This window comes from Mandrillus leucophaeus, unplaced genomic scaffold (genome assembly GCF_000951045.1).
Source record: "Mandrillus leucophaeus isolate KB7577 unplaced genomic scaffold, Mleu.le_1.0 Scaffold12, whole genome shotgun sequence".
Taxonomy (NCBI): Eukaryota; Metazoa; Chordata; class Mammalia; order Primates; family Cercopithecidae; genus Mandrillus; species Mandrillus leucophaeus.
In genome coordinates, this window is record NW_012100320.1 from 6,388,648 (window position 1) to 6,415,270 (window position 26,623).

Below are 26,623 nucleotides of genomic sequence, written 5' to 3' on the forward strand. Positions count from 1 at the left end.
GGCTGAGGCAGGAGAATGGCGTGAACCCGGGAGGCAGAGCTTGCAGTGAGCTGAGATCCGGCCACTGTACTCCAGCCCGGGTGACAGAGCGAGACTCCGTCTCAAAAAAAAAAAAAAAAAAAAACTTTGTGAGCAAAGGAAGCTGTGTGCGGTTCACATTGCAGCATGGCTACTTGTCTCATTGCAGGCCAGCAGCAAGCAGTTCACAGGACAACTACTTGAGTGGCACAGCTATAGGGAATACAGAGGGCTATCAGACACTAATCCAGCAAACACAAATCCATCATACATACAAAGTAGTCAAGCCAAACAATCAGGGTCCATCATGAAGGGAGAAGGGAAACAGCGAGGAGAAGACAACCCACAGATGTCTACACCCCAACACAGGTGCTGGAGGCGTGGGGGCAACAGGGGCCCTGGCATGGAGCCATGACCTTGCTCATCCTATGACCTTGATGGAAGGAGTGGAAAGGTAGAAGGGTTTGTGATCTGACAACTGACAGGACGTGTTGTGTGTAAAGCATGGAGAGGCTAAGGATGGTCTTTCAAAGCTTGAAAATCAGTCTATCGTGTGAATGTGAGCCAAGAAGCAACCTGGGAAACTGGAAAGAGATTGAATTGGATATCAGAAAATATAGCTTCAAGTACAGGCACCACCTCTAGGAAACGGGGCAGGCAGCAGCTGTTTACTTAGCCCATCTGAGCCTGAGCTGCTTCATCTGTAAAATGGGGTAATGATACCAGCCTCACAGGGGCTTTAGTTGTTGGGTTGTTTCTTTTTTTTTTTTTTTAACTTATAGAAGATAGAGTTTATGAAAGTGTTTGTAAACTATGAAGTGCGAGACATACGTGGGACATGAGGTCATTCAGCCTCTTTGGGTCATGATTTTCTCTTCTGTCTGATGTTCCTGGGTATTTCCAGCTTATTGCCTCTTGGAAGATACATGTGTTTAGGGAAGCTTAATGTGACTTAGAATACATTATATGTATGTCAAACGTTTGCAGTTGGCGTACACTGAATTGGTAGTCTCTTGGAGCGGTCTCTGTGGTTGAAAATCCAAACAAGATGAAGCACATTCCTTCCCATTCACTGGAAGCTGTAACTTTTCCTGTCTGCCCGTTATTATCGGTAAAACGTAATGAGCATCTTGTTGGACAGAATTATTGTAAACCAGTTAATTAACAAGTATTTGTTGTCCAGGTCTGTGAGGTGCCATGATGGGTTCAGAAAGAATATAAGAAACATCTATGTCCTCAGGAGCAGACTACACATGCCTGTTGGCAGCATTTAGAGAAGGCAGGATGAGTGCCAAGCTGCTGGCTTGGGTGGTGCAGGAGCTCAGGGAACAGTGGCTGAGGGGCCGTAGTAGTCAGTGAGGATGCCTGGCTCCGGCCTGAGTACAGAATTTGGAAAGTGGTGGTACAACAGAAAGCCAACTTCTCCCCTCCCTCTCCCTTCCTCTCCTAGCTCTTCATCCTGCAGCGTGTTACTGAACGCTCTCCACCTCTGGTTCCTTACCTACAAAAATAGAGTATCGCAAAGTGTGAAATTCAAGTGAGATAAAAATGTTAGACACTTAGCACAGTGTCTGGCATAACATAAGTGCTCAATAAATGGTAACCATTTTTATCGTCATTGTCATTGTCATCATCATCACTGCTAGTAACAAGAGGGAAGGCATTCCAGGGAGAGAAAATGGCACAGCCTGAGACCGGAGGGAACGAGGACAGTGAAGAACCCACCCTGGCCAAAACAAAAACGACCCTTGGAAATGATGGGGTAAAGTTAGCTGCCTGGGGCCAGTGTGATCTGGAACGGCTGTCCACACCAGAGAGTAGTGGGGCAGTTGGAAGCTCTTGTTGGTTCTTAAGCAGGAAAGTGGCTGGTCCATAACAGACAGATAGGCAGGCAGGGCAGACAACAGGACTGATTCTGCCTGCCCCAGGTGGGCCAGACCCTCTGGCTGAAGCTGATTCATGCATAGGAATGTCCTAACCCTTTGGCTGTTTCTCAGATTTTGCGAAGGTCTCTAGCCAAAAGAATGGGAAACCGAGTTCAGCGCTTGTAGCTGCTTGGCAGCATGTCACTTGTCTCTCTTTCTGCATCTTCTTTTCTGTGTCCTTTCTGTCACTATCAGGGAAAATCATTAGTATGCTAATCTAGCTAGCCATCATTTTAACACTGACCTTTGCTAACCTGCCTTTGCAATTTCAGGAACTATGTTTGACTTCTCTAAAAGTAACCTTAAATTGTAGTCTTGTAAGAATTCCAGAGCTGTATCCTTCACTCCTTCTTCTAATGAGGTTATGACCAAATGCTCATTATAATTGCTTTAGACTCCTTTTAATTTTCAAGCTTATTAATCATAAGAAGAGTTATTTAAAATTGCATAAATTAATCTTAGATTAAAAGCCCATCAAAGCCTCGAAACAATTAAGAATAAGTAGGATTTCCCTGGGGCAGCAAGTTTTATTTTAATATTGTAGTCAGGTGGATATCAGAACCTTGAAGTATGGTAGTGATTAATGTATGCAAAATTTAAATGAGATTTTTTAAATGGCAAATCTAAATCACATATTGACCTAACGGTAGGCCTTAACTGCATTGTCTGTCATATATTTAAACTGTTTACTAATCAACATTTTAATTACAGCATGTGCTGGCAGACCCTAGGACAAATAAAATTTAGCATTTAAAAATGTTAGTACAGTCTATTACCCAAAAATAATAAGGCTCTTAATAAAATTGGGGAAAATGGAGGAATGAGAAGACAGTAAACTTTCCTGGCACAGCACCGTCCTAAGGGGTGGAGGCTGTTCTGGATACTTCTCCGCCCCTGCTCTCACCTTGAAATTCTGCTGATCTGAGACAGCTTCCTCTTCATGGAACTGCATGTGTGTTGCCTTTGATATTAATTTATATTTAATTAGGGAACTACTCGCTTTATATATTTGAGTCCCTGGTTGCAAGCATTATTTACTTAAACAATGTATAGCTCTGGGGTCCCCAGGACTTCTCTCCGTTTTTTATATGGAGATAAGATGTTTCCAGAAATTTGATTTGGCCTCAGCCAGTCAGCAGCCTTTTGTCCTGCCTTCCCCTCACCTCCTTGAATCATTGCCGGGTTGTGCAGGCTGTCCCCAGGAAGGTGGCCTCAGGCTGTCTTAAGTTTGCAAAGTATTTCTCTATTTTGTAAATACTCTGCTTCATTATTGAAGGTGGATGGGTAAGAGAGTCACCTTGAGCAAGTTACTTCACCCCTGGAAACTTTAGTACCCACTACATGGAAAGGGGGATAATAGTGACCAATTTACTGTTTCTGTTTTTGTGAAAAGGCAAATAAGGTGAAGCACATAAGCACTTAACATAGTAGTTGAAAAATAATAGGTTCATAAGCAATGTTTATTCCTGCCATCATCATCATTTATTTGCTAAAACTAGTTTTTAAATTATGATTAAAAATTTGGCCAGACATAGTGGAACATGCTTATAATTCTAGCTCTTAGGGGACTGAGGCAGGAGGATCACTTTATCCCAGGAGTTCAAGACCCACCTGGGCAACATAGTGAGACCCTGTCTCTACAAAGATTTAAAAATTAGTTGGGCATGGTGGCACTGCCTGTAGTCTCAACTTCTCAGGATGCTGAGGTGAGAGGATCACTTGAGCCCATGAGGTCGAGGATGCAGCGAGCCATGATCATACCACTGCACTCCAGCATGGGTGACAAAGGGAGACCCTGTCTCAAAAAAAAAAAAAAAAATACACAGTACAGAAAGATATACAGTAAGAAGTTAGTCTCCTTCTAATCCTCCATATCCTCCAGCCCCAATCTCTAGAGATAAGTATTGTTAATAGTAGCTTGTGTATCCTTCTAGAATTTTTAATTCTTTTTATTCTGCACCTTGCTTTTTTACTTAGTATGTCATTGAGGTCTTTCCATATAATATAAAGATCAACCTCATTCTTAACGGCTGCATAGTATTCCATACTATGGATGTATCATATTTATTTATCCAGGACCCTGTCATAGAATATTTTGACCATTTCCAGAATTTTTTTTTTGTTAAGACAGTGACCGTGTCTCTATGTATACATCTTTGTATACTGGATATGAGAATGCTAACTCTTCTTCATTTCTTCTGATACGAAATTATCAGATTTTAATCTTTGCCAACCTAATCAGTGGTAAAATGGTATCTAGTTGGCCAGGCGTGGTGGCTCATGCCTGTAATCCCAGCACTTTGGGAGGCTGGGCGGATCACCTGAGGTCAGGAGTTCAAGACCAGCCTGGCCAACATGGTGAAACCCCATCTGTACTAAAAATACAAAAATTAGCCGGGCGTGGTGGGGGCACCCTGTAATCCCAGCTACTCTGGAGACTGAGGCAGGAGAATCTCTTAAACCCGGGAGGCAGAGGTTGCAGTCAGCTGAGATCGTGCCATTGCACTCCAGCCTGGGCAACAAGAGTGAAACTCTGTTTCAAAAAAAAAAAAAGGAACTAGTAGTTGTTTTAATTTACATTTATTAAGTATGAGGATTAACACTTCTTTCATATGTTTATTGGCCACGTGTATTTTTTTCACATTCTTTGCCTGTTTTTCTGTTGAATGTGTTGTCTCTTCCTTCATCTTATTGAAGATTGATTTTTCCATCTAGACAGTGAAGGGGGTGGACACACAATTTCCAAGGCCCCTTCCCACTTCTGCAGTCTGTGGTCCAGGCCCAAGTGTCCTTTGGGCAGCTTTTACACTACCAAGGTGCTGTTTGCTGATGACCTTGTTGAGCAACATTGAGGTTGAATAGCCAGTAGCTGGGGGTAAACTACAAGAGAGTCGTTTTCTTTTCCCTTTGTTTAGTTGTGTATCTTTCTTCCAGTCTTAAAAAAGCAGGCTTGGAAATTGCAAGGCAGAGCTGGATTGAACTTCCTTTAAAGCAGCCTGTAGACATCAGGAATATTTATTTTTTCTATTTGTTTTAAGCCTGGGAAGACTGTGTGGTTTTCTCAACACTGTCCTGATGGAGCCCTGACCAGCAAGCGTGCAATGCCCCTAGCCCTAATGTGCCATTAATGATAGGTTAATGTACAGTATAATGTTTTTGGGACTACGGGTTCATTACACTTCTGAGTGTGAGGTCTTTCCACAGAGCGCCCAAGGTCCCATTGCATTATATCATGCAATAAAAATACCCTTTTCATATCACACACTAATAAACTGTATTTGAAATGCTGTCTGAGGGCACTGCCGTCTTGTCTATAGGCTGTGCACAAGTGCAACAGTTGGGATTCCTTTTTCCTATTTTGTGGTTTAGTTACATGGAATTCTAAACCCAGAGGTCTGGTCATTCTTGTTTTAAATGGGGAGCAAGTTGGGTCTTTAGGGCTGAGGGTCAGAGGAGGGGCTGCTTACTGAGTGGTGAGGGTCCTTAAGATGTGGAAAGCAGGGCCTTTAATTCTCTACTGCAGCTGTCAGGAGAGCCAGTCACATTTAAAAAAAAAAAAAAAAAAGACAAAAAACAAAACAAAACCTATGTCCTAATGTCTGCCACACTTAGTGCTGAACATGTGTTAGGTGTTATAAAAATTTCCTTAGAAAAGGAGTATGAAAAGTACTGCAAAATTTAGGCCATTGGTAGTCATGACTATGGAACTGCCTCCGGGCTACGAATTTCACACACACTGTCCTCCTGTGAGGTTGATGCTGTTCTCCATATTTTGCAGAAGACAGAGTCAGAGCTAGGGGGAATAAGCTGTGTTGTAGAGAATGAAATCCACAGGACTCCTGGAAACCACAGGTAAATTATTACCTGTCTACTCAGAGCCCCTCACGCCACGAATAGTCCACCTGTGAGATATCTGAGCTACAGCTGGGCAGGAGCCAAGCATCTTCTTTTCAAATGCACGTGGCCCTAGTGCCCTTCTTAAGTTATTCATACTTTCCTGTGAATTGGCTTAATGTCAGCAGTTAGCTGGCATCAGATGATTTGGAGGCTTTGGAAGAGGAGACTCTTCTGCATTAAACAGGAAAAGGGGCACTGGAGTTGAGGGATGAGGCAAAGACTGAAGGATCAAAGGGCTTCAAATCACCTGTTTCATATTTTCTCTAGGGCAGACTCTGTGACTTTGTTATGCAGGGGCTTGTATTGACCACTTGTGGAGTGGAGTGTAGGGAAAGACTGACCTGTGAAGGCCAAGAACCTCAAGAAACTTGGGCTCAGGCGTCATTAACACCTTAGAGTGCAGTGTCCTTGTTTATAAAATAGGTTATCATTTACTTTCTGATAGGGCTTTTGGAGATCGCGTGAACTAATGTCAGTGAAAGCACCTAATGAGCACCTGGCACAGGGTAAGTGCTCACAACTGGCTGCTATTATATTGCACATCATCACAAAAGGCACAGGTTTGGGAGCTGACATCCAGTGCAAATCCCAACTCTACCTTGGCAAAATCCACAAATTGAGGGAAGTAACAGTAATGCCATCCAGCTACTTCATGGGGTTGTTGTGACACTGAAATAAGATAATGAGCTCGAAAGCCAGTTGGAGAATCAAAACCCCTACTCAAATGCTGGTATCAGTAAATATAAGTATTTCTGTCTCCAAATCAACATATTCAAACTGGGTTGTCTTTAAATAAATATCCTTACAGCAAAGGCAATAGGGAGAGCTATTAGGAAGATTCACTGATCTGTTCCCCTCACCACCAGGGAGAATGTCATAGCTGCAACAAAGACTTACAATAGCACAAAGCATATAAAAGTCAGGGCAGTTCTTACCTCCTACCTCTTCATAACAACAAAGCACCAGGCAGAGGAGGGGCAGGGCCAAGTCTCTGCTCACCTGCATTGGTGAGAAGAGAGCCAGTACCTGCTCAATGTGGACAGTATTGCTTAGAACAGTGGTTGGAGGTCATGTTTGCAAAAGGAGGTTGAGATCAAAGGAACTGTGTTGAAGGGTTGAGTTGGTCTGGTGGAAAGAAAAAACTAGGACATTGCTAAGACCCTCCTGCAAAGGACTGGACCTTTTGGCTGTAGGCAAAGTTCCCTTAATTGTTATGAGAAGAGTATTTAAATTTCAAGGATAATTAGTTTTTCTTTCAAGGGGTATAGGGTTAGACTAAACCTTTTGTTTTCGGATGTGAGGACTTTGAAACACTTGGATACACCTCTCAGGGGTTAAATCTGTCTTTGGGGCTACCAGGACTTGAAAAATGTTGCTCTGTATCAAGAAAACCAGAAGTGACAAGTTCATTTAAAAAGCCTGGTTTGTCATTGTTTATCTAATTTTCGGGGTTGACACAGAAAATTAAACCAGCTGACACTCACTCTCTGACCGTCTCTCTGGCTCATTTCCCTGGTCCTTTCCTACCTGACCTTGCAACTACAAAATGCTCCAGACCCTAAAATATAAAACTTCCCACTGAGTTTCTGAGTCACCCTGCAGTCATTCCAAGATTATGTCATAGGATGTCATCCCTAATGGTATTAAAAATCAAGATGAAGTTATAAATCTTCTCTGTGAGGTATTTCTTTTTTCACCCCGCTTTGACCATAAATCTTAAAAGTAATCAAACTCTCTGCAAAGAAGCCAAGGTAAACTTGGGCCCAAAGCGGCCCCATATGTCTTGACTGAATTCAGAGGATCGGCAGCCTTGTCTGTCCCCGTGAGAGAGCATGGTGCTTCATGGCAGACTTACAGAAAAGCGGGCAAAGTGAGAGCCTTCATTGTGTTTAATGTGGATTTTCTAAATCTCACATGGCAACATCATAGGAGGATGAGCTGCTCCATGTAAGAAAATTATTCAGATAACTCTAGTGTATTCTTTATAAAATCAAACTTTAAACAATTACAAGCCAGAGGTCTTAAATGTATTATAACACTTCTCTATCCTCTTAAACAGCTTACATGCATCAGGATTTAATTTTTTTAAAAATTAAATTTACTTCCAGCTACTCGGGAAACTGAAACAAGAGGATCGTTTGAGCCCAGGAGTTCAAGGGTGTAGTGTGCAATGATTGTGCTTGTAAATAGCCACTGTGCTCCAGTCAGGGCAACACTGTGAGACCTCATCTCTAAAAAAACCAAAAAATTCTTAAGCTCATTGTTATGGTCATTGTCTATTTGCCATGTTCTATACCAGTATCTCCTGATATTGACACGAGTAGGGCCATTCGTCCCTAGGCTGGTTGACCCCAAGCTGGTTTTTTGTTTTTGTTGTATAGTTTTGCTAGTAGATGTAATTTCTTGCTGCTGTTCTTGTTCCTCCCTTTAACAGACCTTCCTCTTCCCCTTCTGTTTGACTGTTTCTCTTGTGCTTTCAATTGGGAAATCAGATACTAAGCTTGTTAGAATCAAGTCTAAAATACAAGAAAATTGGCTTAAGGAAAAGCTTGAGGGACTACCTGAAATTAAAATGTTCAAGTTCTAACTTCCAGATTCTTAGTCTAAGAAAAGGGTGTCAAAGTATAGTGGCCTATAGATTGTAAAGTGCCCCTAAGTTTGGAAACTGGCCATTTCACTGCATAGAAAATATACTCTTTGATCATGTTGTATATAAATGTCCAAGTTTGAAGCAATATGATTATTTTCATCTTGAATCAGTAATTAAGGTGGACTTCAAACTATTGAGGTTTTATTTTCTGAGAGGACCAAAGAGTCCTGAATATGCCAAGGAAAAGTCCTTAGATTCTAAAACCAGGCTTAGATCTAGGCACATAGAAGCCGCTCCGCACGTCCATAGTGAATCTTATTGAATTAAAGACCCTCGGTAAAATAGACACAGCTACCATAAGAAGGAAGCTTGCAACTAAATAACTTTCTTAACAGTGAAAATAGACTTTGGTTTCATGAGGCTCCGCAGTGAAGGTGGCCAGCTTATTTGTAACCAATGTGTGCGCCCTCAGTCTTTCATTCTGCGCATGACCAGCGACACCACCTTGGAAAACACGGGTCACACCACTCACCACCATGGAAAACACATTTCAGCCTTCTGTACATTTAATTTTCTTCAGCGTTACCTTGCAAACCACAGTAAATCAATAACAGAATAGTTAAATACCACAGGTTCTTTGTGTTTTGTTTTAGAAAATATTGCTCAAGGCTAAGAGTGAGTTCTGTTGATGGTTTTTATTTGCTGCTGGGATGCAAAATGATCAGAATTTTCTAACAGTTTGCTTCCTTTTTGTGTATTTCCTTTTTTATAAAAGGGCGTGGTCTGTTTCAGATGGAAAACATTAGTTGCTAATAGCAGAAACTTGAGAATAATTGGTAATTTTCAATCCTGTAGAAAACTAGACTAGGTCTGATGACTTTGACCTTTGTTATGCTCTTCTTCCAAATTTTCCCTAGCCAGCTCCCTGCACTCCTGACCCTCAGCAGCCCATTCCACTGAACTGAGGGAGGGTCAGATAACTGAACATCACAGCTGAAAATAGTAAAAAAAAAAAAAAAAAAGAAAAGGGTACTTCATTTAAGGTTATTTACCCAAAGTTTTGATGTCCAGTGTCTTTAGCAATTTTTTCCTCTTTATTGTCTGTTGATTTGATAGCAGCAAAAATTTTCCACTTTGGCTCAGTCTTTGTGTAAATGGTTTGTTTCTCCCTGTTAAGGAACTAGAAAAGCTGTTACTAAGATTTTAAGGGGGTAGCAGCCTTTACTTAATTGACTGCTTCTTGAAATAAGATGAGACAATGGATATGAAGTGCTTTGAAAAGTTAAAACTATGATCCTAGGACTCTGAAACCTCTGACGCCCCTGCGGGGGGTGATGTTTTGTCAGCACTCATTGGCACCTTGCCAGCCACCGCCATTATCACTTCTCCACTTATCTCACACTCCCTTTCTGCTGTTGAGTTGTCACTCTCAGCATTTTTCAAATGTTGGCTTCATATCATTCATACGGTAGGCCCTTATTCTTTTTCAATTTTGACTGGATTTGTGGTTACGTGTCTTTTTTCCCTTCTTGATATTTACTTGTTTTCCCTTTACCAATTTTGATCATCTTCATGACATCTTTCTATTTAATTCCTTCATATTCTTTATTATTTGCCATCTTATTATTTCTTTAGACATACTTTTTGTTCTTTTTATAATGTATTAAACACTTAGCTCATAAATTTTCAATATTTTTTCCTAACATATGCCTATAAAGCTATGACGTTGCCTGCTGATACTGCTTTAGCTGCATTCAACAAGTATTTACATGCAGTGTTTTCATTGTCATTCAATTCTAAGTAATTTTCAATTTCAATTAGGATTTTTTTACACCAGATTATTTAGAAGTATTTTTTATCTCCAATAGTGAAAGATGTTTTGTTATCTTGTGGTTATTATCTAATTTTAATCCACTGTGGCCAGAGAGCATGCTATGTATAACATCAGATCTTTGTTATTTGTTTAGACTCCCTTAGAACATGGTCATTTGGTTTGTCCCCCCAGTGTTCTCTCTGCTTGAAAAGAGTATGTGTTCTCGGCCGGGCGTGGCGGCTGACGCCTATAAGCCCAGCACTTTGGGAGGCTGAGGCGGGCAGATCACGAGGTCAGGAGATCAAGACCATCCTGGCTAACACGGTGAAACCCCATCTCTGCTAAAAAAGTACAAAAAGTTAGCCAGGCGTGGTGGTGGGCACCTGTAGTCCCAGCTAACCAGGAGGCTGAGCCAGGAGAATGGTGTGAACCCAGGAAGCAGAGCTTGCAGTGAGCCAAGATCACGCCACTGAACTCCAGCCTGGGTAACAGAGTGAGACTCCATCTCAGAAAAAAATAAAAGAGTGTATATTCTCTAATTGTTGAATGCAATGTCCTATGGATGTACTTTAGATCAACTTTATTGTGTTTCTCAAATATTTTGTAACTGTACTGATTTCCTACCTGCATTATATCTATCAATTTCTAGGAGAGGTATGCTACAATCTCCCACTACTACTGTGGCTTTGTCTGTTTCTCCTTGCATTCCTGTCCATTTTTGCTTTATATGTTTTAAGGCAGTAATGTTAAGTTGCATATGTCAAAATATTGTGTCTTCATTTCAAAGTATGTCTTTTGTCTTTATGAGGTGATTCTATCTGTAATATATTTTCCTTCAAATTTTATTTTTGGTTTTTATTAATAGAGCTATGCCATCTTCTTTTGGTTAGTATTTGCTATGTTTGATTATCCTTTACTTCTGTGTTCTTTTACATGAATCTCTGCATTTCATTGTTGATGTTTTAAATTTTAACTAAGGCTCTATTAATTGATTAATCATGTATATTTATTGTTTGTTAATATACTTGAGGTTTTTTTCCCTACAGTCCTATTTTGTACTTTCTCTCTACTTTTTTGATTTCTTTTTTCTTCTTTGTCCATTCTATTGGAGTGAGGTTTCTTTTTTTTTTTTTGAGACGGAGTCTCTCTCTCTCGCCCAGGCTGGAGTGCAGTGGCCGGATCTCAGCTCACTGCAAGCTCTGCCTCCCGGGTTCACACCATTCTCTTGCCTCAGCCTCCCGAGTAGCTGGGACTACAGGCACCCGCCACCTTGCCCGGCTAGTTTTTTTGTATTTTTTTAGTAGAGACGGGGTTTTACCGTGTTAGCTAGGATGGTCTCGATCTCCTGACCTCGTGATCCACCCGTCTCAGCCTCCCAAAGTGCTGGGATTACAGGCTTGAGCCACCACGCCCGGCTGGAGTGAAGTTTCTTATAGGCCATTCTTGCATTAATACAAAGGAACACCTGAGACCGAGCAACCTGAAAAGCAGTTTAGTTGGCTCACAGTTCTGCAGGCTGTACAGGAAGCATGGCTCCAGGCATCTGTTCAGCTTCTGATAAGGCCTCAGGAAGTTGACAGTCATGGCAGAAGGCAAGGGGGGAGCTGGCACATCACATGGCAAAAACATGGGCAAGAGAGACAGTGGGTAGTGGGGAGGTGCCACACACTTTTAAAGGACCAGATCTCGTGAGAACTCATTCCATTCTTGAGAACCCCACTCCCTGATCCAGTCACCTCTCACCAGACCCCATCCCCAACACTGGGGATTACATTTCAACATGAGATTTGAGTGAGGTCAAATATCCAAACTATTTAATATATCCGGTTTTTTCCTTCACATTTAGTTTTACGTTGGTTTGGAAATCATATTCTGTTTCTGGCCTCTAATTGCTTATCCCTAAGTTAGCTTCAGTTGTATATAATGAAAAACAAATAGCAGCTTAAACAAGATAGGAGGGTGTTTCTTACTGATGTAAAAGCAGACAGGAAGTAGGGTGCCTAGCCTGATCTGGCAGCTCCTTAAAGGACATTCAAGCTCCAGCCAGCAGGATAGGAGGAAAGGGTGTAGAAATGCTTGCCCCTTCTTTTAAGAACAGAATGTCTAGGAACTGGTACACAGTGTATCTGTTCACATGGCGTTGGCCAAAACTGAGCCCCAGAGAGGCTGGGAGTGCTGTTGTTCTGCTAGGTGACAGTGTCTCCTGCTAAAATCAGAACTCTTACCACCGTGAAGAAAGAGAGAATGGATACCAGCGGCAACTAGCAGTCCTTACCACAGCCCCTTTCCCCCCAGACTTCAGGGTTTTAGAGTTTCTCATCACTCCCTTCTTACACGTTATCACAGTCCAGAATTTCATTTCCCCTTGTTTTTAGATCTTCAAAATCATTACTGCGGTTGTGGCTTTATATCGTTACTGCTTGTTCACATTTATCCACATGCTTGCCAGTTATTCCTCATTGTGATTGCATTCCTTCGGAGGTTTCTTTTCCTTTCTGAAGTACATCAAGAGTTCTGTCAGTATGGTCTGTGAGTGGTAAAACAGTCTGAGTTTTTGTTCTAGGACTGGTTTCACTTTGCCCTAACTCTTAAGTGTTAGTTTAATCGGGTTTAAAAGCTTAGGTGGATAATTTCTCCCGAGTACCTTGGAGATACTCTGTTGTCCTCTAACTTCTACTGTTGGTGGTAAGAATCTACTGACTGCCAAATTGCTACCCTTTCTAGGCAATATGTGTTTCTCTTTGGCGCTTTCATTTTCACTATAGTTTTTCTAGGTATAGATTTTATATTTATTTTACTTGGAAATCACTGTGGTTTTTTTAATCTGAGAATTCACATCTTTCATTGTTTTTGTTTGTTTGTTTTTGTTTTTGTTTTTGTTTTGAGACAGAGTCTCGCCCTATGGCCCAGGCTAGAGTGCAGTGGCATAATGTCGGCTCACTGCAACCTCTGCCTCCCAGGTTCAAGCAGTTCTCCTGCCTCAGCCTCTGGAGTAGCTAGGATTACAGGCCACCACACCTGGCTAATTTTTGTATTTTTAGTACAGACGGGGTTTCACCATATTGGGCAAGCTGGTCTCGAACTCCTGACCTCAGGTGATCCACCCACCTCTGCCTCCCAAAGTGCTGGGATTACAAGCATGAGCCACCATGCCCGGCCTAAAATGTTTTCTTACTCAAGAGGTAAGGAAAGGAGAGGACAAGGGAGAATCTATCCTTCTAAGCATTGTGTCTTTAAACCTGCATCACCACACAGCCATCACCCCCAGAGACAAACCTTGAGCATCTAGACACTTGTCACTGGCCCCATATTCAAGGCGTGGACATGCTGCAGACTCCGCCTTTCAGGGGAGTCCTTAGTATCATCTGGAGCAGGATGCCCACTCTCCTCTGGCATCCTCCCTCCTGATTCCTCTGGGCATCTGCATGGCCCAAAACTGCCGGAGGCAGCCAGCATGTCCCCCACTGTACAGCCTGCCCAGTCCTTTCCGAGGCCCCTGCCAGAGCAGCCACCACAGCCCCCTTTAAACAGGCCAGTGGCATCATCCTGCCATTCACAAGGATCAGCTTCCTCAGACAAACTCATGAGTGGCGGCACCCCAAGTGTCTGCCCACCTCACCATGGCTCACTGGAGTCGTCCTGTGCCCCACCCAACACCGTGCGACACTGGTCCTGCAGCTGCTCTGTAAGGACAGGCCCTAGAATGACTCACGGATACCTCTGGAAACATTTTGTTCTCCCAGTGGGCCATTTCTGGTGTGTTACTCTGTGTAGGAACACAGATCTGCTCAGATGAAAAGTGGAGAGCTTCTTGACCCCCTTAGATGCCTGTGTACTGTCCAGGATGGCTAGAGGTATGCAGTTTGCTGCTAATAATGGAATATTTGGGGGAAAACATCTATTTCTGTAGCAATTATGAAGAATAAACTCAGGAAAGTTGATTGAAATGACATGTCACAGCTGCACACCACTTCCCAGGTCTTAAAAGGAAATGAAAGGCTGGCAAGGAACCCGCACCCCCAACCATGGAAAAGCTTTAGAAATCAGAGGCCGAGAAAGCATGTTCTCAGAACAAATGCCTTGTGTGGAAAGCTCTGCATTCATGGCATTTGCCCAGGTATGCTCGCTGGGTGGACAGGAAGACTTCACATCTTTGGTGCAAGCACCTCCTCTCACCACTGTGCCCCCAAGTGCAGGACCTGCGCTCTGTGTGGAGGAATAACCATCACGTGCCCAGAGTGTATCTGTGAAGCACCGCCTCAGGGTCAGGTGATTTCATTTGGTCCTTGGAACCCACTCCGGGAGGAGGAGAGAGCAGGTGGTATTCGGTGTGGGTAAGGAAGCTGCAGACAGCTGCCTTGTGTTCAAAACCAGCTGACAGATGAGACCCAGAAATGATGGAGATAAAGTATCAGCTTTACTTCTATACAAATCTGGATTGGAGGATGTATTTACAAGTGTGGCCCCGGTGGCCTCGGTAAGCAGAGGTGAACAACTGCAGGCCTCCTGCAGGCTTAGAGCCTGCCTGGAGGCTCGGCATGAGATGGCAGGCCAGCCGGACCCACCTGGTGGGCCCACCTGCCCGGTGTTGCCACTCCCTCCCTGGGGACAGGGCTCAGGAGTGTTACAACAGCAGCAGTCCTTCCACATAGAATGAAGCCAGGGGAAGGGAGGCCCCCTCCACTCTTTAGTATTACCTCTTTTATAGGCGAGGCCTTAGTGGGATGGCGAGGGGAGAGCTGACCGACTCTTAGCCAGGAGCCCTTGCAGTCACCCCACACAGGGTGCGGGGCGGTGGGGAGATTGTTATTGTGATGCTTTGGCTTCGTCTTGTGGAGTCACTTATCAGGGACCCTCCTTCCCTGACCACTCCTGTTGATTAGCCTGGCCACGCCCAGCCTGGAAGGAAGAGTTGGCCCCAGGGATAGTTATGATTTATTATCACATGTAATTAATATGATCAGGCTGCCAACTGTCCTGCCACTTGTCAGCAATTCAGCAGACATTGGAAATCTGTACATCCTTCCATAAATTATTTAACTTCTCTAATCTGAAGTTCTCTGTGGGGTAAGTAGAGATCAGACTGGTAGCTTTAAAACTTTAACAGTGGAACATGTTTTATTATGTAAAATTAATGCAAGACTTCAAAATTAATGTAGAAGTGGGGGGGTTTTAGCATGAATGTATTAGTATCCATTGTAGACACTTCTTTTTAAAGTCATCCATGGGACTTCTCTTAAAGGACGCAAATTCTGAGAGCCAGGGTCACAGGGGCTAGTGGCAATCTCATATCTACACTCAGCTTATTTCTGTATATTGTCTCGGTAGCGCAGTGTCAAGGAAATCCGCACTCACCCAGTTGCCTTCCCAACTTAGGCATCCGTCAAACCAATGTAGATGCTTAAGAGAGGAATAGCAGAAACGTTTTATTTTACAGTTAGTCACTGACAGCAATGACCAACTGTTCATGTGAATTGCTTATGGTAAATATATTGGTCAGACAAATGGTAGTCAAAACTTTTGGGAACTGACAGCATTAGAAACTCAGAGCCATGGACCACACTGCATCCCCCACCCCGATGTACGTAATGGGGCTCAGTGTACCTGGGCTCTGGTGCACTCACACAGCTTTACACATGCATGCGTACGTCCTGAGTGGACATCTTTTTTCAAATGACCAGTGTGCCACAGCAGCCCTCCTAGCCCATGCTTGCCATATAAGAAGTTGAATAATATGCACAGATCTAAGTGGACTCTAAGAGCTGCAAAAAGTAACACCACAGTATGAGGTAACAGTATTCAGTGTAACTCTTTGACCATAGTTGAGTGTATGTTATTTTTTTAAATCAGTTTTTAAAACTGTAGCTAAAAAAATTCTTAACAGAATTTGAAACAGCTGCAGAGCCCCCAAAACACATCACACCCTGTGGCTCCGCTGGACTGAGATCCCATCTAGTCCTAACACTCCATTAGTGTGAGAAGGGACAGAAGGGTTACCACAGCCAAGCAGGCTGGAATCCTAAAGGGAGATGCATAGAACCTTCAAGCAAGGTTCACAGGTCCAGCAAGGAAAGACAAAGGGATGGGCAGTAGGTTGGCATTTGGAGGTCCCTTCAGCCTCTCAGATCACCATTTACAGGGCAGTCACCTGATCACAGGGCTGCCCTGTCCAATGGCAGTTTGTTGGACTCTACTAGGCCAGGCTTACTGCTTCAACAGGTTCATGGGTCCTTGGCCTCCTATCCCATGCAGCATCCTTGGTGGGAGAGGAGGTGCTTGGTGCTCACCCTGAAGGAGAAGTCCTGTGGTCCAGAGAGCCACCAAATGTCTAGAGCAGCCACAGCTTATGGAGGCATCTCCCCAGAAAGACACCACCAGTAGGCAGGCAGTGTGGTGTCTTCCATGGTAGAAGAGTGTCCTGGGTTTAAACTCGAACTCTGCTACTTTCTCCATGACCTTGCCCCATATCATCAAGTTTTCCTAGAGCTGTAGTTTCCTTTATAAAATGGGGGTGCCAGGAGGATTCAAGAGAGCTGTGTGCAGATGTAAGGCATTCAGCCAGTGCCTGTACACAGCAAGTGCTCAGTGAGTAGATGTATACATACAGAATATATAAGTCACCTTTTCATGAGGGCCTACCACATGCAGGCATTGCACCAGGCCCTGCAGCCACACCAGCAAGTTACTAAATTCTTCAAATGCATGATATTCTCTAAAAAGTTACAGAAAGAGACAAAAGTATGGGGACCCCAAATAGGTACATTCCTATTTCGGAAGAAGCTCAAAGCCCAACTAAGGGCAGACAGAGAGGTGTCACTAAATGAGCACTGGACTGGAAGTCCAGCCCCACAAGCCTCAGGCAGCACTCACACACTACGGCAGGCTCGGAGCCTCCATTCTTGTCCACACGACCAGCACACCACGCCCTGCCCCCCTGCCTCCACGTGGGAGGGGCCCGGGAGTGTCCTGCTGTCAGTCCCTCAGGAAGGCATCTCACCACAGGGGATTAGGGACGTTAGTACAGAGGCAAAGAGTCAAACTAGTGACACACTGACTAATGCCCAGGTGGAAGAGGGAGTGGTGAGCAACCACAATTCATCTTCATGACTGGGATGTTTTCACCAATGTCCCTCATTGTGCTTCTCAGCCCCTTTGGTGAGGGTGTCTGCCCAGATGATGCCGGCACCTCCCCGACTCTCCCCCGTGTCCCACTTTTGGAGTCATCGTGCCTCTGGCAGCCCTATTCTTTTCCCTTCATTGTGTCTCCATCTTTTGTGGCAAAGTCTGTGGACCATAATAACTTCAACCCTCGTCAGTTTAATTGTTGCAATTGGCCCTGAGAGAATCCAGGGAATGAGAGTGGCTCTCACTGCCTGGTGATGAGGCAGCAAGATCTTTCAGCCTTTCCAGCCTGGCACTGCCAGGCTCCACAGACATGACTGTGCAGAAATGGTGCTAACATGCTTTCTGCGTGAAGGACAGAGGTGTAGATGCCTGGGGCGGTCACCGTGGGTGGAAGATGCTCTTGACAAGCGTGTGTATTGATGCCTGTGCTTCCATTGTTCCTTGTAGCCTGATGGGACTGCAAGAGCTTGCCTGCACCTGAATTCCTCTGCCTGGGAGGGATGTACGTTTCACCCAAGCCCAGAGGAGGGACCAGCCGCAGGGTGGTCTGCAAGAAGCTTCTCTGCAAGAAGCTTTAAGGTTGGCTCTCTGATTGCAGGCACAGGAGAGCAAGGCATTTGGAGTCAGGAGACCCGTGTTCTGGTTCTAGCCCAACTGCCTAGTTGGTTGCCCTTGGGCAATTTCTACACACTGAGTGTCAGTTTAGTCTTTGGCGCAATGGAGATACGTAGCTGTGTGTGGGCCACAGTGAGCATGGGAACCAGTGGGCACATCAGGACAAACCTTTGGCAGGTGCCCAGCATGCAGCACTCCTTGTCCAAGTCAGTCTGTTGCAGGGTGGTGTAAAGCATCACGGATACAATGTGCCTCATCAGTAATACGAAGGAGGTGGGGTTGCCTCCCAGCTGGATTTGGTATTATTTGGTCTGCTCTCTCCATCCATCTCTAGGAGTCTGGCTTTGCCAGGATGCCTGGAGCATCTGGCTGTGTGGAACTCGGGCACCTCTGGGTGGCCAAGTGAGTTTTGTGCTTCCTCCCAAATTCTCCATCAGATTTTGTTTGCTTGCTAAACTCATGAGGAATGCCTGCATTGTGCATGTCACAGGGTTAAGGGCATCAGTTACAGTCTAGGAGGAAGGAGAGAACCACACCGGCCAGGGTCCCAGGGGAGCCAGGCCAGCCCCGAGAATACTCCAGAATAGAAACCAGGAGACACGAGCTCAGTGCCAGCTCCTAACCCCCCTCTTCCCTCCCTGGGCCTCAGTGTCCTCTCCTCTAAAATGGGGGTCATGGTGTATTTTCCCTGAATCCCATGCAGGGCTGATGGGAGGAGGGGGAGTCATTGACTCTCCCAGTATGTCCAAGGGACAGTGCTGATAGAGGTCAAGACCTGGGATGGTCTAGGCTTGCAGCCTGCAGCCCTGGTGGTACCTCTGGCTAGGCAGGCTTGAGTCGCCAAGGTAAAAACAAGATGAGGGGAATTGCAATCTGAATACTGATTCTCCCTCCTCTATCCAGGAAGAGCCCAGGGCAGTGGGTTTGGGTTACAGACTTGTGGTTCAGTCCCACACCTGGAAGCTCAGGCAGGTCAGCTGTGACCCTGCAGCCTCCATCAGTAAAGTGGAGGCGATTGTGCCCACCTATGTGAGTTAACACTTCTTTGGCTGCAAATAACAGAAACCAGCCCCAGCCTGTGAGGTGCCTCACAGGATCCTGTGACCGTGTGGACCCTGCAGGCAGAGTCACTGCCAGGCTCTGGGTATAATGACCCCAGGGTCTCCAGTGCCGTCAGGACCCCCTCCTGCCTGCCTCTGGACAGCATCTCCTGCTCTTGGGCCTGCACACTGGCTTTTTCTGTGTGTCCAGTCAAATGGTGGTGAACGGCTGCCAGCAGCTACCAGGTCCACAGGCCACAGCCTAGGACGCTGGGTCCCCTCCATGTCTGTCTGCCCCCTGTGATTCTCTCAGGCAACCACCCTAAACCAATCAACAGTGGCTGGGGACAAAACCACTGGGTCCAGGTCGCTTCCCTTGCAGGTGGGGTAAAGTGTCAGGGATACCACGTGCCTCAGCAGCAGCAGGAGACGAGGTCACCTCCCAGCCGAGGAGGGCAGGAGAGGCTGGCGTCTCCACCAGAGCCGAGGATGGGGCAGCCGAGCAGCCCTCTCCCCTCGCCTACTGGGGCACTTGGGCAAACTGCCTCCCCACAGTGCGGCCATCCGCCCTTCTGTAACGTGGAGGAATGCCTCCACGCCCCCTCCTGCTGTTCCGCTCTGCTTGTTCCAGAACAGATGATAACAGAGATGGAGCATATGGGCCCCAAAGTCACCCGGCATTCTGGGAAAGTGACACTGTGTTACCCGGGGCTTGGGGGGAGGGGCCTGTCACTCGTGAGCACAGCTTCTCCCTTTGTTCTTTAGAAGGGCACGAGGTCGCCCCTCCCGAGCCTCCTGAGAGGAAGTGTGCATGCTTGGACTTTGGGAAGGATTTCCTCTGTCTAGGCAGCAATTTGGGAAAGCAGCCATGGGGTGGGCATATATATGGGGAGGAGAACATGTGGAAGCCAAAATCCAGTCCTTCCTGGGCCTCTCCTGCCTCAGGCCCCAGGCCAAGCCTCTGCCACCCACAGGGCCACACCCAGCCTGGCCTCCATGGCCCCTGCGCCCTTAGGGGTCCCGCAGATATGTCAGGAGCCTCCCAAGAGTGCTATGAGCAGATTATGGAAAGTGCCCAGCTGGGCTCCAGGCCTAGCTCCACCCCAGCCTCAGCAGGTCCCTGCCTGGGGTTGGGTGCTTTGGCACCTTCGAAGCCAAGTTTCCTCCTCCTCCTCCTCCTCACAGCTCTGACTGCTCTGTGTGCCTCTGAGCTAGACTCACACAGGGTGTCCCCAGGGCAGGTTTCCCAACCTCGATTGGGAAGGTTGGGGGCAGGCACTGCATCAGCCTAGGGTGAGGCGGCCTGGGCATTCTTCTCCTGTCCCCCACAGGTCTGACCTGTGGTCCAGAGGGGCCATGCCATCCCCTGCTCTACTGAGACCTGGTCCTTGACAGCCCCTGCAGACACTGAGGTTGGGACAGCCAGGGTCCACATCCCTCCTGGCTTTGTGATGAGCTCATGGCAAGGCTGTGTGGCTCTTTAAGCAGCCTCTCCAGGGCTGCAGTCAAGGCTGGGGTGTGTTGGGAAAGCAACCCTGAAAGCCCAGCCCACCCTGTGCAGGCGGAGGACAGGCCCAAGAGGGGCTGAGAAAGCTGGAGGGAGAAGAGCTGGAGGGATCGAGGAAGCGGCCGCTAGACGGGGAGGGAGAAGAGCTAGCGGGAGACACAGGGTGCCCTCATCTTCCCAATTCTCTCTCCTCACTATGGCTCCCCGAATCTCACCATGCAAGCTGCACAGTTTTGGGCGGGAGAGGAAGCCACCAGGTGTAAGTTCCTAGGCAAGAAGCCGCTTGGTGAAGAGGAGGAAAGAGAAGGCTTTTCACTTTTCCTTTCACCTCTGACTTGTGGCCTGACGATCCTGGGGTTGTCCCTGCTTTTTTCTGACCTTCCCTGGGAATTCCCAGGAGGCCCTAAGATTGTGGATGTAAATATTTGTGCTTCAGGACAGCAGAGAAGAGAACTGGCTAAATAGAACCTGGCCTGCCCGTGTGATAAGAGGGTTAGAACCAGAGGCAGGCCACAGGGCAACAGGGCCGGCCCCTCCAGGGTCCAGCCCCCACTGGAACTTCTCACCAGGAACCCAGTGATCCTGTGCACAGCCCAGCACATTCCTCCCCATCCCCCCTTCCCCTGACATGTTTGCCTTCCCTCCAATTACAGGTAGTGACTTCTTTATAGGAGAGCTGTAGACAAAGGAGAAAGCTAAAAGGGATTGACATAGCCTCTGATGAGATGATTCTTTGGTCTCTGGGCAGCAACTGAACCGGAAAGCTGGCAACAGTGCCAGGCCTTGGCCGACAGGCCATGCGAGTGATGCCGGGCAGAGGAAGGGCCAGGCAGAGTGTGCAGTGAAGATAGGCCCTCCCTGTTAAGCACCTTCCAGGCTAGTGCAAGCCTCAGGAAGAGGTGGCAGTCTGAGATGTGCCAGCCAGCACTCCAGACGGTTGGTACTGGCTAGTATGTCACTGCCCGTCCCTGGGCCTCAGTTATCTAGGCCATGAAATGGAGCTGAGAGCCTCCCTCGTTACCTCACAGGGTTACTGGGGAAAGATCAGATCCAGGCTGAGGGCCCTGGAAAGTGCAATGAGCACTGGAGTCCGAGGACTGCCTGTCACAGCCTCCTCTCTTCCCTGCAGGGCCACCCGTTCATCGTGCAGTTCAATGACGGAAACGCCACTGTGGTGTCCATGTGGGTGTGCCGGGCGCTGGAGGAGAGGCGGAGCCAGCAGGGGCCCCCGTGAGGCTGCCGCAGGGCGCTGAAAGCCCCGGACCAGTCACCAAGGAGAACAACCCACCTGTCACCCCTCTCCGTACGCTGCCTGCGCCAGAAGAGCTTTGCTGGGCCCTGGCTTCCCTGCCTTCGCCTTCACCCCTGCCAGCAGGTGGCCTTGCCTGGGGAGCCCCACGTGTGGCCCGCCCCACCAGGCCATCCCCATATCTTCTGGTCTGAAGGCGCTGACGCTGGCAAGGGAAGTAAAGGGTGGGGCATCGAGAATGGAGGCTCCTAGGGTCCCTGCCCACTTCTGTTTTCCTAACGTTTTTCTCTGTAAAGGGTCAGGCCCATCAGCATCACTGATGGGAATAAAAGTATTACTGCTTTGTGACAACCTCTGCCATAAGAGTTGTGTTGTCCAGTGGGTCTGTCACCCCCCAGGGTCATAGCAGAGACATCTAGCCATGGAAGGTTGACACTCCCTCCATAGGGTGCCACATTGCTAGGGAGCCGCTGCCCAGCTGGGCTTCCATCTCATGGGTGGGATTGCTGCTATTACAAAGGGTGAGTTTGGGGCCAGGCACAATGGCTGTCGCCTGTAACCCCAGCACATTGGGAGGTCGAGGCAGGAGGACTGCTTCAGCCCAGGAGTTCAAGACCAGCCTGAGCCAACATAGTGAGACCCTGTCTCTACCAAAACTTAAAAAATTAGCAGGGTGTGGTGGTGCATGCCTGTGGCCCCAGCTACTTGAGAGGCTGAGGTGGGAGTATCCCTTGAGCTCAGGAGATCAAGGCTAAATGAGCTGTGATGGCACCACTGCACTCCAGACTGGGTGACAGTGAGACCCTGTCTCAAAAATAAATAAAAATAGCGACCTGGGAGTCAATTATTTTGATAGGGGTTTTATATGTTACTAGCAGCTAGTATTTTGCCAACTAATGTAGGCCTTTGCATTTGGTGCCTGGAGCACACTTCCCCTGTGCATCCACATGGCTCACCTCTACACCCTTCAGGTCTCGGCTCAAATGGCATCTCAGTGAAACCTACCTAACCATTCTAAAATCGCAACCCTCCTGCACCTGCCCTGGGCCAGCATGTGCCCCTCACTTGCACCATTTTCCTCTACTGCATTCAGAACTGTGTGACACATCACTAATTTTACTTATTTTCTCTTCTGTCTCCTTCTTCCCCTGCCCTCCATTAGAATGCGGTCTCCACAAGGGCAGAGATTCTGGTCTTTTTCAGACTGTATCCCCAGTACAAAGAACAGGGCCTTGGCTGTGCACAATAAATGTGTGTGGGTCAAATGGCCAAAATGGTGGAGCTGTGACTTCCAGTCCATGCGCAGTCCAGTGCCCCATGGAAGGGCACCCTATGTGAGGCATCACATGCTTCCCAGGGCAGAGTCGGCTCATCATCTTCTTAGGAACGCTTTTCAAGGCACAGGCCCCCAGCTTTCTCTGAGCACCTGCCATTTCCCTGGGGTTAGGAAGGTCGCAGAATTGGATGGGGCCCCTGGCGGGAAGACCCTGGCCCAGTACTCAGGGCGGGGAGAACTGCAGGCAGCGTGCATGATGGGCTTTCAGGAAGAGGCCCTCAGAGAGTGGAGAAAGCTCAGTGGCTCCCACACGGGGCTGACTACCCTGGAATGTGAATCAGCCGCCACCCAGACTAACGCGCATCCTCATTTTGAGAAGATCCATCCAGCAAGCCTGTCAGCCCCAAATCCCAAGTCAAGGGCAGTAGGAAAAGTGAGCAGGTACCTTGCTGGGCAGTGTGCTTAGGGCTTACTGTATCAACTCGTTTAATCCCCACCATGATCCCAGGAGGGAGGTAGTGATACAATTATTCTGCCTATTTTACAGATGAAGAAACTGAAACAGAGAGACCAGGTGACCTACCCAAGGTCACCCAACAAGTAGCAAAGCACTGTCGGGATCCAGAGCCCCACTCTTAGGCACGGCTCTGATGGTCAACTCCACACACACAGCACACATACGTGCACACATGTACACACGCACGCCCTGTCCTGTAACACAGAGGCTCCCAAACCGTGGTTTGCCGAGATAATGCTGGTACCTTTGGGAAGGTACAGGTGCAGAGCTCCCCAGGGATACAGGTGCGGAGCGCCACAGCACTGAGAAACACTGCTCCAGACCCATGCTTTGGCCTGAAGGCCAACTTTCAGGATGATCTTGAACAAAGCACGTCTCCTGTCTAAGTCTGTTTCCTCATCTGTCAGTGCAGGGGTTGATCTCACTGTGTCCTGGAGCTCCTACAGCCCTGATGTCCCAGAGCAGAGTTCTCACCATTTGGGTTCATCCTGTGAACATTCTTGCCCCCAAATTGCATTACCCACATACATGCACGCACAGAATTTTGTTCACAACTTTAGGGTTTGTGGAGACCCTGGAGCCCTCTCACTCATGACCCACTGTCAGGGGCCCCTGCTTTGGGGCAGCCCCCAACTATAAATTCCCCTCTGGCTTGAAGCCAAGAAGATGGGCAGCTGAGTGACCCCTGAGGGGTTCTCCTGCTAAGACTCCTCTGGCCGGAGGCAGGTCCCTCTTTGGCCTGTTGAAGTGATTCCTCCAGTCACCCTTGGGGGCCAGAGGCGAAGTTGCCCTTGCCCTCAGAGGTCGCGGGAGGGCTAAGACCTAGAACACTGCAGTGCTGGAGACTGGCCTAGGCAGCATGAGCCCTTCCCCTGCTGGAAAGCCACCCCAGCCCGCCCTCACCCCATCCATGTGGCTAATTCCTATTCTTCCTTTCAAACGGCACCTCTTTGCTGCTTTTTTTTTTTTTTTTTTTGGAGTTGGAGTTTTGCTCTTGTTTTCCAGGCTGGAGTGCAATGGTACACTCTCAGCTCACCACAACCTCCGCCTCCCAGGTTCAAGCGATTCTCCCCCCTCAGCCTCCCGAGTAGCTGGGATTACAGACATGCACCACCACGCCCAGCTAATTTATGTATTTTTAGTAGAGACGGGGTTTCACCGTGTTGGTCAGGCTGGTCTTGAATGCCTGACCTCAAGTGATCCGCCCTCCTCAGCCTCCCAAAGTGCTTGGATTACACGCCCAGCTGGCAGCTTCTTTATTTCCTTCTCTGAATATAGACTGTAAGCCCCTTGAGGGCAGGGTTGAGGCTGACTCACCTCTATCCCAGAACCTGGCCCAGGGCCTGCACAGGGAGGGTGCCTGTGGTGTGGGAGGGTAGGAGGGAGGGAAGGTAGGGTGCAGGGATGGGACCCTCAGACTTGAGACCCTTGGGGCCTGTCACTGTCCTGCTTGAATCTCTTGCTCCAATCCTCAATATCGCCCACTCACTTTCTAACTGGAGCCTCTGAAAGACCAGACCCTCACTAGAGGCAGCCCCAGGCCTCTCAGACCTTCAGGGGAGCCTAGAAGGAAGTGTTTCCGGGACAGGAGGATCCTCTCGGGGCCCCAGCTCACAATGACAGGGAGGTGCCTCCTCTGCTTCTAGGGCCCTGGCTTGAAGGCCAAGAGGCCCCCTTACACTCAGCCCATTGTCCCTGCTTCTGTCTTTGGTTTTCCCATGTGGGGAATGAAGGATACAGAATCCCAGGGCTTTGGAGATGTTCCAAGAAGTCCACTGGGGCAGAGGGAGGAGAGATGGAACCCTCTTCTCCAGATGTGGTGGGGGCCTTGTGGTCCAAAGCAGTGTGACCCAGAGCCCCTACCCAAGACCCAGCCCAGTGAGGGGGGTGGTCAGGCCAGTGTGAGGTGAACTGGATGGTACGGCCTCACTGAGGGAAGCTGTGGGTGCCCTGCCTGAACAGACCCACATCTTTGGGGAGGCATATACTTCCAGGTGTCTGCACACTCAGGCCAGGGTGGAACCTCCAGGTGAAGCCTCGGGATGATGCTGGGTCTGCAGGCTGGCAGTCCCCGGGCCCCCATCACACAAGGGACTGGACAGCTGCTTCCACATGGGATGGAGCCCAGAGAGGGCCACAATGCCACCTCGAAGATGTCTTCTGTCCCCCTGACTGCTGCCCAGACTTCCCCTTGGAGCTTCAACCTTTAGCTAAGTCTGGCCCCTATTAGAATGGGAGCCTGGCCGGGCGCGGTGGCTCTTGCCTATAATCCCAGCACTTTGGGAGGCCGGGGCAGGCAGATCATTTGAGCTCAGGAGTTTGAGACCAGCCTGGGCAACATGACGAAACCCTGTCTCTACAAAAATTAGCCATGCATGGTGGCACATGCCTGTAGTCCCAGCTACTCAGGAGGCTGGGGTGGGAGGCCCACCTGAGCCTGGGAGGGGGAGGTTGCAGTGAGCTGTGATCACGCCACTGCAATGCAGCATGGGCGACAGAGTGAGACCCTGTCTCAAAAAAAAAAAAAAAAAAGGAAAAACGGAATGGGAGCCTGTGTTCTCAGTCACAGAAATGTCCATGAGAAAGAGGGTCATAGAGGGAGGATGGAGGGAGGGAAAGACGGCCCCAAGTCCCAGGGTGAGGGAGGGAGGTAGTGTCCAGTAGGTGGACAGAAGGGCGAGGAGAGGGGAGCTGCACCGATGGTTCTCAGCAGCCCAACTCCATTCCTGGGGCCAGGTGGACCCCCAGGACTGCATCTCGACCGGGTCCCAGCTTCTGCTTTGGGGGATCAGGTGTTTTCACTTCATGAGGCTGGAGGAAGCAGTTAAATCCAAGCACAGGTGAGAGGCACAAAGCAGGAGGCTGAGGCTGGCATCAGCTCCAAGGTGCTATGGCAAAGGCAATAGGCGTGGCAATGTAGGGTCAGGAATGGGGAGGAGCAAAGAGGTCTGCGGGGGGAACCAGGCCAGGGGAAGCAGTAAACAGCTCAGGACGTCTGCCCTGAGTCTGGTCCTTGGTGGGTGCTGGCTGCTCATATAGGATGTGGGACGA

General features: G+C 47.9%; 1 protein-coding gene across 2 annotated transcripts in view; it reads left to right on the forward strand.

Moving 5' to 3' along the window:
• The window catches only part of MAP2K5 (mitogen-activated protein kinase kinase 5), a 261,608-nt gene extending 239,476 nt beyond the window's left edge, over positions 1 to 22,132 (forward strand). For both annotated transcript variants that reach the window (XM_011968648.1, XM_011968652.1), the window contains one exon: positions 21,660 to 22,132. In XM_011968648.1, the coding sequence (XP_011824038.1) occupies positions 21,660 to 21,764 (105 nt within the window). In that variant the 3' untranslated portion in view covers positions 21,765 to 22,132. The remainder of the gene's footprint in view (positions 1 to 21,659) is intronic.
• Positions 22,133 to 26,623: the final 4,491 nt, after the last annotated feature.